Here is an 18,662-nt window from a genome sequence, read left to right as displayed (position 1 = left end):
TGTCATAAATGCCGTGACATTCTCCTCTGTCAAAGGTTGTGGTAGCACATTTTTGTAATGCAATACAGGCAAGGAGTCGTTTAGGGCGCGCAACCGGGGAAAGGACCGGATCCGGAGATTTCGTAGATACGCCATCCTTTAGATTCAACTTTATGGTCAGTCTTGTGATACCGAGGTCGATTCGGATATGGTAGCACAGCCTGTAGATTACTGAACCCTGTCAAGCAAATCATGGAAGGTATTCCTCCTCCCCAGGTGATACGAAACAAGCCCATTATCTACGTTAGTGACACTGATAACGACCGACGGCATAATTTCATATAAATTGAGCCTAGTAACACTGTTCATGTGCCTACTCAGGAATACAATTGACATATTGAATCATTACAATATATTTTTTCAAATACTCGAAGTAGATATGGAGTCCTCAGATTATGACAAAGCCAAAATGTCCATGGAGAAAGCTGCCCCTGTCACTAGTCAGGATCAGGGCCTCCAATATCCCCTGGCCGGGAGAGAGGCCGTGAATTCCAACATTTTAATTGTACATCACGCGATTGAACGTATTGGCATGGGCAAGTATCAATGGCAATTACTTACAACATGCGGCTTCGGGTTTCTCATCGATCAGGTATACCTTCATTTCCCCTTTGATATAATGCGAAACACCTTGACTAAGGGCACACATGTAGATGCTGTTTGTCTCAATCAGCATCCTCGCTCCCACCACGGCAAAAGAGTTCGGTCCTGCACACTCCACGCTGCTCTCTGCACCGCTCTATGTGGGCTTGCTAATGGGTGCTATTGCGTATGGAGCGCTTGCGGATAAAGTAGGCCGCAGGTTGATCTGGCAGATATCCATCTATGGAGTGTCCATAGTGAATATCTTCAGCGCATCTGCTACTAGTTGGACTGCAATGAATGTGTGGATGGCACTCAGTGGGCTTTTTGGAGGGGGTAATCGTGAGTAATCCTCTGTATTCTGAAAAATAGATTCACGATGCGGAAAAATATCCTGATTAGTTGTTCTTTACAGTGGCTATTGATCTGGCAGTTCTATCAGAGGCACTGCCTCAAAAGTGGATGTTTCTGCTGACTGGGTTGGCTTGTGTATGGGGATTGGGTAGTGCAATAACCGGCCTGATAGGTACTTCTTTCCCTGTTCTCTTTCAATCATTCAGAAGGAGCAAGAATATGATTAACATCCAATAGCATGGCCACTAGTCGTCGCTTTCTGTTGCCCCAACGGCGCTACCCCCGAAACCTGCAGCAGAAGCGAAAACATGGGATGGCGTTACCTTCAAATCATCCTCGGTGGATTGTGCCTCGTCATGTCCCTCATCCGCTCATTTGTCATCGGTATGAAGGAGTCACCCAAGTGGCTGGTCACTAAAGGACGAATTGAAGAAGCAATGGCGGCAATCAACAGCATTAGCAAAAAGAACGGATCTGATTATGTTATGGATATCGATCAATTTTCTGCTATACCTGCCCAGAGTACCCAAAAGACTCACTGGCGGCAGGATTTGGCAACGCTTCGTAGCTTCATTGTGTCTGCGGAAAAGTTACGTCTGCTGATCTGTCTTATTGTGGATTCTTGTTGGTATTGCGTGTGTTATCCCTCCTGTGAGTATCAATTACAGACTACTAACAGCCACAGCTACCCAACCTACACACTCTTCCTCTCTTACTACCTCGAAGCTCATGGCGCGGATTTGGGGGATGGCAGCAACTACCAGACCTATCGCGACTGGGCGGTTTCAGCTGTTGTAGGCATCTTGGGTCCTGCGTTGAGTGCCTGGATGGGACGTCCATATCCGGTGTCTGGGGTATCGATGGTCCCTGATGATCACAGGGGGTATGTGTGCGATTTTTGCAGGGGCTTTTACCATTATCAAGAACGAAGGCCAAAATCTTGCGTTTTCATGCATGATTACTTTTTGGCTTAATGCTGCGTATAGTATTATTTATGCGTGAGTTCTCAACCCTTGAATCAGATATCTTAAATCATACTGACTGAGGCCTAATGCCTGGTAGATATACACCAATTGTGTTCAGTACTGAGCATCGCGGCACAGCATGCGGATTGTTGCTATCATGTGGTCGAGCAGCGTCCCTGTCAGCACCTTTTATTGCTACGTATGGCAAAGTGGACTCGCCGGTCCCTCTGTTTGTCTCTTGCGGGCTGTATGTAGCTATCGGAGTTGCTGGTCTGTTATTGCCGCTCGAACCTTCGGCGGCCGACTTTTCCATCAATGATGAGTTATGAGTCGGCTATTCTGGCGGATATTTCGGTTGAGCGTCTGTATGACCTCGAGCTCACCAAATTAATACTGTATAGTTAGTTGTGCGCCAGATCAAGTCAGCCAACAATCTTCGCTGTGACGTATCTGCGAATTTTAAGCAGCCGAATCAAGGCCCATGAAACGTAGGACTCCATAAACCATATCATACTCCAATAACATGACCCGAGAGAGGTGGTGATGTAAAAGGAAGCCGTGTCTAGCCAGCAAATCCAGCTTTAACTAGGGGCTATCACCTGACGAGTGATATCACCTTAAATCGAGTCCTAAAACTCATCTGACCAGACGCAGGGGGCCCATATGGCAAAGATACTAACGTGGTAGATCGGAAATGTTGGCATTTGCCTTCTCATTCGCCAATTCGCAATAAGTAGTAGTGGCTATAACATGGGTTCATGCATAATGTGGCCAGATAGCCGTATCCGGAAGTGCTTTCGGTATTTAGTTAGTTGACTTTTAGTCTTCTAGTCTTACTATCCGCCATGATAGGATATCAATGCAATGACGACAAGCCATCTATCATAGATAACAGTAAATAGCAGACAATTGTGGTCATTTCTATCAAGAAACCGAAGTTTAAGTTGAGAATCCAAACAGACAGCCGAACGTAAGCGGCAATAAGCCTCCGGGTGGAACCGGAAACTTCCGGCTATTTTCCACTTTTTCTTCACTTTTTTCTCCCCCAACGAATGAGATGGCAACATCTATGAAAAATCAAGGGGGTTAAGTAAGGGCGTTTATGCCGGATCCTAGAAAACACCCTATACTCCGTTTTTCAGGCAGTCAGTTTGTAGTAAAAAATACGACTTAGCACTCTAAGTTTGTAGATTGAAACGTGACTCACTTGAAGAATACCGGTAGACCCATACCTGACATTCTGGGGGGGAGGGGGCTTCAAATTCTTTTATCGGTTTGTCCCACACGGGGTAACTATTTCTTTTTTGTAGCACGAGATACTTCCCACCCCTTTGAATCTCAACCACGACGAGCAGTTGGCTTCAGAGTGTGACATTGGCAAAGAAATAAAGTAAACATGCATATTCAAGATCAATCGGCCAACTCGGCCCCAAAAGCAGCATCCTCATTCTCCAACCTCCCTGATGCCCCCGTCGACGAAATCTTCAGTCTCAACCACGCCTATGTCACCGACCCAAACCCCAACAAAGTAAACTTGAGTCTGGGTGTCTACCGCACTGAAGAAGGTCAACCGTGGCCATTGGCCTCAGTCGAGCAAGTAGAGCAGGAACTTTACTCTCAAAACGACCCCGCTCGCCATGAATACTTGCCTATCGAGGGCGACACAGTCTTTCTAGGCCATGCGCGAGATCTTATGTTTGGATTCAACAAGAGCGGTGCAGATGCTGAGAGAGAGACTGAAGCAAAAAAGCGAATTGCATCCGTACAAAGCATCTCAGGCACGGGAGCCAACCATCTCGGCGCAGCGTTTTTGGCGCAGCATTTCAAACCGAAGCATGTCTGGGTCTCAATCCCTACTTGGGCTAATCATCACACGATCTGGGAACTGCAAGGCATAGAGCGTAAGGGGTACCCATACTTTGACGCTGCGACGTGCGCATTCAATTTCGATGGTGCTATCGCAACGCTTGAGAATGAGGCTGTCGAAGGAGATGTCATTTTACTACATGCCTGCGCGCATAACCCAACAGGCGTTGATCCATCAAAGGAACAATGGAAGAAAATTGCAGAGTTGTGTCAGCGGAAACGTCTCTTCCCGTTCTTTGACTCGGCTTATCAGGGTTTCGCGTCTGGTTCAGCGGATGAGGATGCCTGGGCAGTACGGTACTTTTTCAATCTCAGCCCCCCGCTCGAGATGTGTGTTGCGCAAAGTTTTTCAAAGAATTTCGGTCTTTATGGTCATCGAACTGGTGCTTTCCACTTGGTTACGAATGGTGCCAACCCTGCTGAGACGGAACTCGTGCGCAAGAATTTATGCCATATTATCCGTGGTGAATACTCCATGGGACCACGCTATGGTAGCACGATTGTGAAAAGAGTCCTCGGCGATGAAACGCTGCGAGCACGGTGGCAAGACGATTTGACAGTCATGAGTTCGAGGATAAAACGCATGCGTCAGGCTCTGTATGACGAATTAACACGACTAAACACGCCTGGATCATGGGAACATATCATTAATCAGAATGGAATGTTTTCCTACACTGGTCTTACGCTGAAGCAGGTCTTGACGTTGAGGGATGAGTTCCATATTTATCTGCTCAAGTCTGGTAGGGCTTCTGTTAGTGGATGTAAGTGTTGTCCCTTTCTTCCTTCACATCGAAAACATACTAACTGTATGAATAAATAGTTAGCGAGAAAAATGTCGCATATGTTGCACAAGCTATTGATAAGGTGGTGAGGAGGGATGTATAAAGTTGATTTTGGCATGTACATTAACGCAATGTTACGTTCCAGGTATCCATATGTACCTAGATTCTTGCTCTGATATGTACTTCTTATAAATGCAGAGTATATACAATTTAACGAGAATTTCATCAATATCTATTCAGCTCAAAATAATACACGTATAGTCAGCCTCCACAAAATCATTCATCTTCGTAAAACGCCCGCTTTGCAAATGTTGAGTATCGCCTCCCCAGGGGTATGTTAAAAACGACTTTTTTTAAGACATCAAGAAATTATTTTGAAGATTCAAATATGCTAACCACAGTTCGTAACTTGGTTATCATCTCATCCCATTCCCCTTGCGGTGTACTCAATATGGTCACTGCACCTCCTGCACCAAGACGCCAAACTTCTGGCTTAGTCGCGCTGGCTGCATCTTCATGGTCTGAACTGCTAAATGCAGTTCTTATCAGGACTGAGAAACTGCCCGAACCGCCCAAGTCCAAATAACCCATCACGCCGGAATATATACCGCGCTTCCAGCCCTCGATTCTGTCGAGATGCATGCATGATCGTTCTTTCGGTGCTCCCGTCATTGATCCTGGTGGCAAAGTGCGTTGTAAAGTAGTAAGGCCGTATGCAGCCATACTGTCATGTCTAGAGTCTTTTGCCGTCGCCCGATCAACTATCCCTTTCACATGGGTAATCATCGAATACACACGCCCGTAATCCTCGACATCCAAAAGTTTCTCAACATGCACATTTCCTGAGCCACAAATCCCATATAGATCATGGCGAATCAGGTCAGCAATCATCAAATTTTCCGCCATTTCTTTGGTAGTGGCTAGAATCTCCTTGGCTTTTTCCAATGTCATGCCGGGCGATTTTCGTACCGTTCCTTTCATGGGTTTCATTTCCAGAGTAGAAGTTCGATCCCATATTAGGAAACACTCCGGACTGCTGCTAGCAATCTTGACTTTGCCCAAGCTTCCATAAGCGCTGAATGCTGCGGGATTGTATGTTTTCAGCTTCTTGTATATCAGCCAAGGACGGAGTTTGCGCAGCCTTGCATCAGTGATTGCCGGCAGTGTGATTGTTGTTTCTCCAGTGAGACAAAGCTCATATGATTCGCCGGCTTTGAGTTCTTCCTGACATTCGGCAATTTGTGATTTGTAGGCCGTCTCGTCAGGAATCTTGACCGTGCTTCCTTGGAGAAGTTTGTCGACGAGTTCTCTTTCTGCAGAAGTCAACAAACTATATTGTTCCAGTGCGGCCGATTTATATCCGATTTCAACGGCTTGGCTCGTACGTAAATAAAATTGTTGTATCTTTTGATATATGGTTTCTAGCCAGCCACCAGGTTGATTGTCGGCTTCTCGCGTAGATTGAATGTAAATTGTTCGCAAAACGTTATCAATCACGATGCTTCGTTCAACCCATAATAGACTAGCGTCGGGGACAGATGTTTCGTCTTCTTGAGCAAAGCTTGAGTCTTCTCCATTAGAGCCCACAATCGGCGACGTTTTAGGATGGGACAGTCCAACGAGTCCCATCTCATATGAGAAATAACCCAGGAATCCGCCCCAGAAAGGAACGTTGTCTCTTCCTGATGTGACTTTTTTGGTATCCATGACATGTTTCAAAACTTGCCAAAGAGTTTCCACAGGGATATTCTTATAAGTAGTAGTGCTCGTTATTGCGCCTAGCTCTTCAATCAAAAATGACTTTCTGGGCACGGAGTATTCAAGCCGCCAACTCCGTGGTGAAGGGAGAGACATGATGCTGAACCTTCCATTGGACTGAAACAGAACTGATGGAGAGCCAGGTGTGTTGAATAGTTCGAAGATATTTTCGGGATAGAGCCCGTGCAGGGGTAAAGAACGATGAAAACATGTTTGTGAAGAGTCTGCAGTCAATTGATCGAGGACATGGCTGAGATTTTCTTGAACATCCGGCGCTTGCAAGGTGCGAGTCGAAATGTCCTTTGATATTGGTCGAATGTTGCGTTTAGATGTTTGGTTGAATTCTATACTTGCCGCCCACCACTTCCATAGTAGCTTTTTGCAAGCATCTCTATCTGACTTGCAAGATTCTGGGTGAAACTGAAACCCCCAGAATGGCTTGGATTTGTGACGAACACCCATCGGGAGCCTTCGGTATACAGACTCTTCTTCCTGAACCGTCAACCACGCAAGAAACGAGAGATTTTCTGAATCGGGAAATTTATTGCTGTTGAGGATTTCCTCGGGAGAAGTAAGAGTCTCAGAACCCGTCGAGGCGTAGAGAGAATGATATAGTGTCACCTCAAAGTCCTGAATTCCCGCAAATATATCCATGTCCACAGCGGATATCTGATGTACCTGACCATGTAAAGGACACGGAAGTCTCTTGATCACCAATCCCTGATTCAAACACAAACTCTGGAACCCAAGACAAATCCCCAGTACAGGTAACAGATCCTCCCCTTCCAGAGTCCATATATCATTCATAATGCCGACATCCGCTGCACATTCGGGATGACCGGGACCTGGACCCAACACCACAGCATCAAAACCACGCAGAAATCCTCGCATGTCTCCATTTGGCCATTCCGAGTCCACCGTTAAAACTGTGACTTTGACATCCAAGTTCTCTTCGAGCATTGAGATGACATTGTTAGAGAATGAGTCATAGGCATCTACATATAGGACGTCCTTTTTGGTGGGTGCTGATGCTGATGGTGTTTTACCAGCGACAGAATGCATCTTGAAAAGCCTTCAAAGAAGAAAATGTCCAGCACGAAGCTTGTTGTTCCTATGCAAAAAAAGGCTTCGTCAATGACGATACATGAACGGTGGCGAATGATTGGCGGAAAGCTTCTTGTAGGACAAAAAAAAGAAAAGTCTCCAGGGAGAGCCAATCAGAATATCGGCATGATGGCTAGATCGTAACCTGGAGACAGTATACAGTATCTGGTGAGACCCGGATTTATGTATACGAGGAGAAGTTCTTGATTGTAGGAAGGCGCGTGAGAAAAAGAAAAAAGGCTGCCATATTTTTAAGGTTCTCCCATGGATAGCCGTTTCGCGGGAGTCCCTACGGAGACCGAGAGAGAGTCTCCGGTTCCTTCCCGAGCAGGTGATTGGCCGTGCCCTAACTTAACAGAAATCATATTGTCATATCGAATACGAGAACTCATCTATTTTCGAGGCCAAATTTTTGTGCATTCGTGGCTGGTCTAAACAAGCTGTAGCTGAAATCACGATTCGAACTAAGTATCATTCATTCATGTCTTCATAGTGTACACTTTCCAGGTCTAAGCTCATGAAATTTCTAAAACGCTCAAAATGATCAAAAAGATATGCGTCTATCATGAAGATTGTGGCGTGTTAGTGAGTAACTTCTCTGCAACTTTCGAGAAATACTGAGTGACAAATCCCTCGCTGTAACAAAGAATTGTTAGCGCTTTGATTCATGACAAGGGGAAAGGATATACTAACGTGTAGAAACTGTGATCGGAACTATGGTCCTCAACCAAATTATGTGCCAATTCGTGGCAGAGAATCACCCACCAATACACGAGGGCATCGGCTCGACCGCCAATCGGATCCTGTGATATCCGGGCTTCATGCAGCTGCTTGAAGAACAGATAGTTGCAGAAAAGACTACCGGAACGGTTGAAAGCGATAGTCTTGCCAGCAGGATCATAAAAGATACTGATGCTTTCCAATCTAACCGAAAACACGCTTGCACACTCCACAAGTACTTTGGCAAATGCATTAATACCTGCCGAGTTCTCAGATAGAAAAGTAGATTTATCAGTGACTAACTTCGCGATTAGAAAATGTAGACGTGACGGTAGAGTGGCAACATATTCAAGGTCATGGCTTGGCCGCTCGTCACAGTATGATTTTGTCTCGCTGACCTGATTAGTGGCAGGACGGCTATAGACACCGGATGCACCATGCGGCCGACACGCAGAAATTGCAGAGAGGAGATTATTGTGTAGTTGGTTTGGAGAGGTGACGGATTTTGGTTCGTTGGGATTCGCGCTTGTGCCTTGATTTTGGCCGCTAGGGTCTGTTTCTGAGTAGGGAGGCGGAGACGACGTTTCGCTACTTGGCCCGGATACGCCATTTTCCTGTGTTGCACGATTTTTGAACAAGGACTGGAAAGGATTTTGTCCCCGTTTATTGTCATCCAGCCCAAAACGCTTGCTCAAATTCGAGAACAACCCGCGTGGGTTAAAATCTTGCTCAATTCCGGTATGCTCCTCTTCACCATGCCGCTGATTTGAAGGAGAGTCTGGAAAGACTCCAGGCATCGTATGCTGTTGCTGCTGAGAATTGCTTTCCTCGAATTCGCGCTGACTCTGAAGTTTGAGCCGTTCAGCTTCACGTTCCTGGACCCGGCGTCTCTCTTCTTCTAATTCTTTCTGACGCAAGTCTTCGGCCATTCGGGCTTCCTGTTGCTTCTTCTTAAGAATGCGCTCAACGTTGTAACCTCGGGCTCGTAGCTCATACAGGTCAGTTTTGAGTAACATTTCCAGTGTGAGAATCGAATGAAGCTTGGGGCGTGTGAGCAAAATATGTACGAGAGCTTGACTGATTTCGTAAAAGTCATATTTTCCAGGACCAATCCACAAGGTGCGATCGCTCCCCTGAGATGTAATGATTGCATGACGTTTTTGACTGTGTGTCGCACCCATGTTTTTCAAAGATCGGCGAAGTGATATAGAATGCACGACAACTATGCTAAGGTGTTTTTCCAACCACTTCGTGTCATGCTTGACGGATTCTGGGCTATGTTCATGGAGGAAGAGCCTCGTACGCTCATTGATGATCTTTTGTAGCTTAGCTGCTGGAGATTGATCAGAGGATTTAGCCCCCCAATTGGCACGCTCTTCGACAAGCGTGCTTAAGATAGGTGTCCCAAGCGCCGCATAGAACTTTTCGAGACTTTCCTCTTGTGGTGCCGCAAAAATGTGCTCTTTGAACAATGTGTAGCTTTGGTAGTCGTCCACTATAACAGCGTCCTTCGCTGCTGTAAGCCGCCATTCTCTAATACCTTGCTCATCGTCTTCAAATATGTCATTAACCTCGTCTGCAGTAGCTTTGCTGACAACCGCACTTGAAGTTGCTGCAGGAAGCTCCTTGCTTGCTAGCAGAAAAGGCGCTTTCATCATCTCACGGAAAAGGTCTTTGTGACGTTTCAATGTAGAGAGGTTATCAGCAAGGCTTCTCAGGAGATTCAAATATTTCTCAGGACTCTGAAACTTAGACGATATCCTGGCTGGTTCTTTGACCAACATTTGAGCAACCTCAACCTTTGTTGGCTCTTGTTTTGATCCAACAGCCTGCAAGAAGAGATTTCCCATTTGCCCAAAGTTGACAAAATCAAAGATATCTTTGAAATCTTCACTCTCGCCAAGATAACAATTCTTAGGAGAAACATAACGCACGGCAAGTCTCTTCTCCGATGTGGAGCCATTAGGTATGGGGATGATAGCAGCGTCGCCCAGTCGAGTTGTATCTGCTCCCTTCAGTTCCGGAATCCTCACAGCCATGTAAGCAAATACAGTCTTCGCTTCACTTGGCGTTTTCGGTGGAGCCTTAAGAATGCTTTGTACACACTCCATGACGGGAGGATGTTCGCGGACACCAAAGATATTTGAATGCGGATGAAGGTCGCGTCGCAAGATATCAAATCCAAATAAAGCTGCACCCTCATGAGTGTAACAGTCCTTTGGTACGCTTAACTTCTTGTTTCCCTCAATCGGTAAGAACGGGATAGTCACTAGTTCCATGTTGACCTGGTTATACTTGTTTGAGTGATATTCTGTAATAAAATATGACATTGACTTGGCCTGGAGAGCGGTATCTTCAGCCAACGCTGCGTTTGCCAGTATTTCAATGACTTCGATCGCTGAAGGGTGACGCTTCAGGCCCAGAGCTGACAAGAATTGCGCTTCTTTGCTGTGAGACAAAAACTTTCCGGGCCAATCGATGACCAGAAGGCCTAACTTCCGATGAGACTCTTGAGGTTCAAACAGCTCAGATATCTTGTATCGTTTTCGACTAGACGAGTTTTCTGCAAGGCAGATCTTAGCGTTTCTGAGCCTCTCTATGTCCTTGGCAGGTATATCATCCCGAACTGACGTGAGATACTTGATTAGATCAACGTGGCTCCATTTCGGCTTCACGTTCTCACTCGACACTGTCGGATCAGGCTCGTTGAGCAGCCTCTCGAAAATAACACCAAGCTCGACAGTCTTACGAACTCCGAGAGCAGCCAAAAACCTATCCTTGACGTTTGAAATACCAGAGACCACTGGCAAGTCATCAAAAAGACGTACGGACGGAAAATACGCTTCTTCCGGCCTTTTCATGCCCTTCTTCACAGGTATGACGGTCTGAGGTTGCAATATATCAATCACAGTCTGTTTAGAAGATTGACTAAGCGTATCCCACTGCTTAGATAATACAGGCAGAATCTGAGCAGCAAACGAGGCAGTGCGGGTAAGATCGTTTTCGACAGATAAAACACCTCGATTGCCAGCATTTTCCACCAGCCAACGAAGCCAGGGAACTATTTGCAGCTCCTTCCAACCGATAGCATCCAATTCGCGTTTCTCCAACGACTTCGTGTACCTGAAGGGAATAACTGACGGCGGTATAGGCAGGTCAGAAGGTATGCGTGCGGGGTTGAGATAACAATCGATTCCAGCCAGAGTCAACAACCGACCGGGGTGTCCTTCAGAACGTTCTTCGTTGGCCACCGCAGCACTGAGTAGCGATAATGTGGTTTTCTGATCGAGCTCATCAGAGGCAGCACGCTTTCCAATCCAAGAGAGAAACTCCGCTAATTGGGCAGAGGACAAAGCACTGTTTTCGAGTTCCCGCTTGATGTCTGAGACTGTCACTTCTGTCACAAGCCCAATATCTATCAATTTCTTGATGAAATCTTTAGAATTTTCCACCAAACCATCTGGAAGAGACGGGATGCCATCCATGAAGCTGAGGTCTTTTGGCGCAATTCGGACGTGATGGCTAGGTAAAACGCCACAAGTGGAAAGTACTTCAATAGAAGCATTCTTGTTACACATCCAAAAAGAGTCTTCTATAGTCTGGCCTAGGGTCGCAGAGGGTGTAGATTCCCGGAAGGAAAATTGATTAGCTGTGTGAATCGCTTCGGGAATGAAGGGCATGATATTATCCATGCGGACCTTTGGGCCACTCTGTAAAGCGATCCGGTTCTTGATCGAAGACATATCAGCTGTCCAAGCGATCCGACAAACAATACCTGCTGCTCTAAGCATTTCTATATTCCACCTGCTTATGTATCGTGTATTGAGATCAATGCTCTCCCTTTCAACCGTTGGAATGACTGAAGGCGCGGAGATATGTGCATTTAATCCAGTAGTCTGATGCGTAGGGAAACCTATGAAGATACGCCCTGACTTTGATGGCAACACTGATGAAAGAATTTTGGAATTCTTAGAAGTGTCATCTGTTGAATAAGACGGTGTTAAAATTGCAATAGTCGTCCGCTTCGGTGGGGGCTTTCGAGTCGCTCTTTCTAGTTCGCTAGCGAGAGAACTACTTATTGACGGCTGAATAGAAGCAGTGTTGATGTGTAGGAACACCGATGCCTTCTGTATTTGGGTGAGATCCTCTCCATCTCCTAGTCTCTCTACTGACTCTGTAGGAGCCTTGTCGGAAGTTATAGAGGAACCCGTAAATTTAGAGAAAAATGAGCGCAGCGTAGTTGTTGTGTCTCGAATACCTTCCAAACGGGCAGCTAGGGTAGTTTGAGGACTCCATTCAACTATTTTCATCCATGCAGCGTCGACTTGAGCAACCTCCCTAGTGACACTAGTGACTTTCATGAGGCCCTCGGCGGTTTTCGTTTCAATATCTCGAGGAATCGTAACTTTCTCGCTTGGCGCAACTTTCTTGGTTAATTTCAGCAGGTTCCAATCGTCTACCCACAAATCAATATTTTCTAAACCGACGAATGTGAGGCTTGTAGCAAGAAACTTGGCTAGCTCTAGTAATGAAGGAACAGGCGAGGAGTTATTTCGATAATCAAGAACAAACGTCGTATCTGGGGAGGCATCTGATCCGCTCAGTTCCAATCGGCGGGTGAAGAGTGAGTTTCCTTTCCAGTAGAAAGCCATGGCTGCATTGCCCGAGGAAACGAACGGCTCTTCGCAGTCATCAAAAACACTGTAAAATCCGACACCAAAAGCACCAATTTTTGTTTCATCCGGGTTGCCGTCCGCAATCCTTTTCAGTCGAGCCCAATCCTTCTCTGTAAAGGCGTGTCCATTATTCGATATCATCAGCCTCCGAAGGGTATGATGAGAAATAACATGTTTTAGCGTTGTAGTATGATCTGCTGAGTTTGGAAGCGGAACTGTGGTTGAAGGTAGAGTCTCGAACTTGACCGTTACTCGAGTAGCCGATGCATCGGCGGCGTTCTGTATCATCTCACGGAGCACCGTCCTGAAAGCCCCCAACAATCAGCATCATATGAATAGAAAGTAAGAGTCAAAAAATTTTTTTTTTTGAGAGGATAAGAAATACTCACCATTTCCCAGAGTATCGTGACAAGACTTTTGAGATCAAACCTCGAGTATCAACGGTGACAGCCTCCTCATCGTTGCTTGACCCCATAGTCCGCGCTTTCAACGCGTTGAAATCTATCGACTGCGCCATGGTGCTGGCACTTGATTCAAGAAGTATGATCTTGACCAAGATAATGCTTGGAGAAAGAAAGTATTAGATAGGGACAAGAGTGTAGGCTTATTGATCGAGTGAACAGAAGCAGCTCCGGGAGTCCAGCGGACGGGAACTTCCTGAGAAATGTCAACAAGAGCAGAACATTTCCATCAAACACCAACAGGCGATGCCATCAACAGTTAAAATATAGACAACGAAGGGTAAATAGCGATAAATGGTAGAAGTGGGTAGGAAGTTATAGCAGGCAGTGGCGACGATGGGGGGAAGAAGGCTGGAAGCATTGGTTGTTGAGTGTCAGTTACCTCGGAGATAAGTATATCATATCGATAAGATATCGGCTTATCGGATACGCTGCCCCCTGACTTGGATGCCTCAGGCGGGAACTGTCAACTCCAGATCACCACGAATCAACATCCAACGTTCAGGAACTTGGGAGAGAACGCCGCAACACAACCACATCTCAATGCTTTTGGCTTGATTTATTCCTACATATCAAATATTCAAGCCAACTTTATGGCTATCCCACATGATTTATAATTACAACAACTCTTTCGTGGAAGCAGTCTTGTGCGCCTCACAGACTGTCTCCGCACTGCGGAACAGCTGCCACCACAATGGGCCTTGATCTGTTCTCTCCAGTCGCCCCAGTGCGTCTGAACATACTGTTACTTCCGGTCGGTAGGATCAAGCGATCAAGATTTCTAAGCTTTGCTGCAAGATTACAAGCCGAGAAACTCGTCCGGCTCGGCGACATCAGCCCCGAAGAACGCCCAAATCGAAGTACGGTTTCTCAAATCGCCTGGCCAGATATACCCAAGCTGACTAAGTTATCGCAACAGATATGTTCACGCCGCTGGCGTTTCCCAATGGATTGATTCTATATAATATATCCTTCTCCGTGCCGCCCACCTCCCATCTCGAGCTCTTTCCGTTTGAAATATTTCGAGAACCTCTTGTGGTAATTGCCATTGCCGATGGCGCCGAATTAGACCACGATGAGGGCACAGAAAAGGAAACAAATCCAAAGAGGAGCGGCGGTGTAGAAACACCTCCGAATCCCAAGGGCTTAGAAGACTTGACACAGGAGCTTTCGTGGGTCAGAGAGCAGAATCCTAGGGCCTTGGTCCACCAACTCCTCATTTTTGATTATGACGGTCTTGACAAATCAATAAGCGGCCCAGATGATGTTATATGGGTGCCCGCTCCTCAGTTCTCTCGACCAACAACAATTAAGACTGTCTTATGCGATATAACTTCTCTACTCCTCGGCGAAATGGACGGCTTTGCAAAGCTTATGCAAAGTATACCTGCTATTGAGTCTCCTAAAGCTTCTTCGTGGGGTCCCCGAAGAGGCCCAGAGCTGCGTCCTCGACCTATAGACAAAGTTATGCACAGAATGACAATGCCGGCACAGTTTCCCGTGTCGAACGGCGACTCACAGTCAGCAACTAGCTCTGGTAGATCTTCTCCGGCTCCCGGTAGCCATGATTCTCCGACTACTTTTGATGAGATTACTCGATCTATTCAAGTTTCAAATCGAACCGCTACCGGCATGCAATCATCGAAAGAGAGTAGTCGCGACCGAATGTCTATTCAGGGTCTCAGCGCCGCAGATCGTACCAAGAACCGAATTAAGGGCCGTCTTGGTGTAGTTATTGGCACACTTTATTTACAAACTGGCAGGTGGCCGGATGCATTGAAAGAGCTTGTTGAAGCCGCGACTATGGCCCGAGCAAGCAGTGATTACCTGTGGCATGCAAAGGCACTGGAGTCTATTCTCCTGTGCCTTTTGATGCTTGGGTGGGCCGGTATGGACTTTCAGGTAAGCTATCCGGATGGTATTTTGAAAAAATAAAGGGATCACGGAAAACTAACCTTCCACGACCAGGTCCCTCAAATCTGCTATCCTGTGGCCGAAAAATCCAGCTCCAAATCGTCACATTCAACTCCCGTGCCTAACGTAACGGACATGTCCGGCTCCGGACAATCATCTGCTGGAAACCGGCTTATATCATTGCAAAATCTTACAAACCTCTTGCCCGACCTTTGTAACAATATTCTCCACCTTTATAATCGAGCCGCCGTGATCACAGATGAACCACTCCCCCCATTAGTATTTTCAGAAACAGTCATTCGCCTGTCACGTCTACTTTGTGCAATTCGACTCCGATCTGGAACCCTTGATGATAATGCGTTAAGACATATTGTCATGAATGAAACCCTTGTGCCTTCAGATACTGAATGGCCACGCGGGGCAGCTGTGCTGAAAAAGAATGACATTGCAAACTTTCTCTTTCGTGCCATGCCTCTCTCTCTTGGAGTTGAGCTACCAATTACCGATGCGGCGCCGATTCTCGTTGGCATATCTTCCGTTCTTTCGATCCTGGAGCTTCCGCGGAAGAAGGCTCTTGTTTTGAGAGAATTGGTTTTGCTCATGGTTCCCGGACTGGTGGAAGCTAGAAAGATTGGAGCTGCCGAAATAGGGATCCATCCTGCTGCAGGACTCTCGACATTGAGCGAAGCGGCCTTTGAAATCAATGCATTGGATGTAGGTCGTGGCGATATGGGGGAAAGTACACGCGCCCTTCTTACAATGATCGGTGAAATATACGGTGTTCAGCCTTCTATCTACCAAGAACATAAGAAGAGCAAAGCATCATCAAGGCCTTCTTCTGTCAAAGGTAACGGGATGAATGAGAAGGAATATGATTCAATTGCATCTATTGTCGAACGCGCTTTTCGCCATGTGACTCTTGACGGATATGGCGATTTAAGTCTGAAGATTGCTATCCTCAGAGTTTCAATCAATCTCTGCGAGGCACTTCCTGACTTTGAAGGCGTACTGCAATACACAGTCGAACTGCTTCAGACCATCAGAGGACATCTCATGCTTCCTGAATTCGGACGAAAGCCACCTATTTTATCCCCTGACGAACAGGTGCGACTACTTAACACAATAAAGCGCACTGTTGGCGCAGCTCATAAGTTGGGCGCCTCTCATCTTGAATCAGAGTACTGGGATGATTTCCTCGTTCGTGGGGTCACTTTACTTGAGTTTCCAGAGTTCAAACGTCTGTTTCGCCGAACGAGAAAGGATTTAAACATCGCAAGTGTGACCGACCAAAAATCGAAGAAAGACCCATTTTTGTATAATGCTTTTGCAAAAACGGATTATAAGACATCTGAGGCTCTAATGATAGCTAAAGAGCTCGCGAGTTTCAAGGTCACTCTTCAGAATCCTTACGACTTTGAACTTGAAATCGAAAGCCTGAAGATACAGGGTGATAACGCAACTCTTGATGCTCGGGCGTACAACATAATATTACCCCCATTAGCATTGTACGATGTTATTGTTCCAGCTATTATCAGTGAAGTGGGCGTGCTTAACATTACTGGCTGCACAATCAAAGTCAAAAACTGTCGTTCTAGGACATTCCCAATATTCCAATCTCCTTGGAAGCCGGCTCCTGAGGTTAAGCTCAAACGCACCGGTCTAGCAGCTAAAAAGCCTCTTTCCGAACGACCGCTGTCATGGAGTTCAACCACTTTGAAAGATGGAAAAGTTCTTGCAAAGGTCGGACCGGAGACCCATACGTGCTCAGTGAAGGTCATCCATCAGCAGCCTTCTGTTGTTGTTCACTCCACTTCGCTTTCTCAATCCGCTATGATGCTACTGGAAGGAGAGACCAGAACTTTCGATATTACTCTACATAACGTTTCCTCGTGCGCTGTTGGCTTCATCTTCTTTACCTTTCAAGATTCGACTACCCGGCAGTTGCAGAACGCACTGAGTAACAAAGATCTCCTCCCGGCAGAAATATATGAACTCGACCTCCAATTGTCCTCCAAACCTCCTTTACGCTGGTTACAGCATGGAAGCAAACCCAATGATGTGACAATCGAAGCCGGGGAGAAAGCAACTTTCACAATTGAAGTATTCGGCAAGCCTGGTCTACAAGATGCCACCGTCCAGATCGATTATTGTCATTTGGGAGACAAGCATGATTCCATTCCTGAAACATTCTATACACGACAGCTATCGATACCGATCACCGTAACTGTAAACGCCAGTGTTGAAGTGGCACGATGTGATCTTGTTCCACTTTCGGGTGACATTTCCTTCTTCAACAACCAGGTCAACGATCCATCAGTATCGTCACAGGCTGATAAAGTGTATTCCTCACCGTTGTTGGCAAAGCACACAGCTCAAATTTCATCTACCCTCTCTCACCTTAGCTCTGATTCACACTGTCTTGCTGTCCTTGATCTTCGCAACGCGTGGCCAAATCCTCTTTCCGTTGCTCTTGATGTCTTTCGAGAGAAGGATCAAAACGAAGCCTGGGTAACTGTCAAGGGCACCATACAGCCTGGACAGATCTCGAGATTCATTCTTGTGCTTCCCAGAATCTTCTTAGACAACCCTCATGCTGCCATTCCCATCCTCCACTCTGTGCGAAGACAGTTTGTTGTCAGTGCAAATAAGCTTACCTTTGAGGCTGAAGCAGCCGCCCGAGAAGCTTTCTGGTTTCGCGAGGAACTATTGAGGCGTGTTCTTGGCACATGGCGGGAAGAATCGACAGGTCGAGAAGGCTTGGTTGACTTCCGCAGTCTCAGGTTCACTCCAAGAATGGTCGATGCCATGCGACTTGAAGATTTGGAGATCTCCTTTTCTCTGAATTCCTCAGATGACCAACAGTCTGTGGCTCAGGTCAAGAGCTCAAAGTATACTGCGAGAACCAACTCCTTCCTTGAACTCACAGTCGAGATCGAAAATCGTTCCTCCCGACCCGTTCACCCACTACTCCGACTCCAGCCAGGTTTATGTAATCAGCCCAGTACCATTGCGCTTGACCTTTCAAAGAGATTAGCGTGGACGGGCACTTTGCAACGTGCGCTGCCTGTGATTCCTGGCGGTGGTAAATCCGTTGCTAATCTGGGGCTTATATTCTTCTGTCGTGGCGAGTACGAAATCGGAGCAAGCGTGGAGGAGGTTCGCCTCATGAAACCCGTAACAGGAAGCAAAGATACATCACATATCTCAAGGGACACCGACGAGATATTCATACCGGATACGTTCGCTGCCGATGGGATTCCCAGAAAGAGACGCATTTGGCACGCCAGGGATCATTGCGTGATTGCTGCATACGATTGATGTGATACGTATACCTGAAAAATTTTAGATGTTTGATGATATATTTATTTTTCGATGTGACGCAAGTCTGCAGTATATACCCTGATGTTCAGAGCGGTTTTTTGCGTTTAGCTTGCATTGGGA

General features: G+C 46.4%; 5 protein-coding genes across 5 annotated transcripts; 3 read left to right on the top strand and 2 right to left on the bottom strand.

Moving 5' to 3' along the window:
• Positions 1-448: 448 nt before the first annotated feature.
• Positions 449-2,269, top strand: EYB26_000288 (uncharacterized protein; the record flags this gene model as incomplete). Its single annotated transcript, XM_054259605.1, has 7 exons — positions 449-631; positions 693-963; positions 1,037-1,147; positions 1,213-1,603; positions 1,661-1,858; positions 1,962-1,973; positions 2,038-2,269. 7 exons carry the CDS (start codon positions 449-451, stop codon positions 2,267-2,269), a joined length of 1,398 nt encoding a protein of 465 aa, XP_054115580.1.
• A 1,067-nt stretch (positions 2,270-3,336) lies between these two features.
• EYB26_000287 (uncharacterized protein) lies at positions 3,337-4,691 on the top strand (the record flags this gene model as incomplete). Its single annotated transcript, XM_054259604.1, has 2 exons — positions 3,337-4,567; positions 4,627-4,691. The coding sequence occupies 2 exons, from the start codon at positions 3,337-3,339 to the stop codon at positions 4,689-4,691; spliced, it is 1,296 nt and encodes a 431-aa protein (XP_054115579.1).
• Positions 4,692-4,957: 266 nt separating this feature from the next.
• On the bottom strand, positions 4,958-7,408 carry EYB26_000286 (uncharacterized protein; the record flags this gene model as incomplete). Its single annotated transcript, XM_054259603.1, has 1 exon — positions 4,958-7,408. The coding sequence occupies one exon, from the start codon at positions 7,406-7,408 to the stop codon at positions 4,958-4,960; it is 2,451 nt and encodes an 816-aa protein (XP_054115578.1).
• Positions 7,409-8,013: 605 nt separating this feature from the next.
• On the bottom strand, positions 8,014-13,363 carry EYB26_000285 (uncharacterized protein; the record flags this gene model as incomplete). The annotated part of the gene is made up of 3 exons (XM_054259602.1): positions 8,014-8,086; positions 8,144-13,150; positions 13,236-13,363. The coding sequence occupies 3 exons, from the start codon at positions 13,361-13,363 to the stop codon at positions 8,014-8,016; spliced, it is 5,208 nt and encodes a 1,735-aa protein (XP_054115577.1).
• Positions 13,364-14,001: 638 nt separating this feature from the next.
• Positions 14,002-18,539, top strand: EYB26_000284 (uncharacterized protein; the record flags this gene model as incomplete). The annotated part of the gene is made up of 3 exons (XM_054259601.1): positions 14,002-14,167; positions 14,227-15,209; positions 15,276-18,539. 3 exons carry the CDS (start codon positions 14,002-14,004, stop codon positions 18,537-18,539), a joined length of 4,413 nt encoding a protein of 1,470 aa, XP_054115576.1.
• Positions 18,540-18,662: the final 123 nt, after the last annotated feature.

This window comes from Talaromyces marneffei, chromosome 1, assembly GCF_009556855.1.
Source record: "Talaromyces marneffei chromosome 1, complete sequence".
Classification (NCBI taxonomy): Eukaryota; Fungi; Ascomycota; class Eurotiomycetes; order Eurotiales; family Trichocomaceae; genus Talaromyces; species Talaromyces marneffei.
The sequence above is the reverse complement of the archived record's forward strand: the minus strand, read 5'-3'. Positions and strand labels throughout refer to the sequence as shown.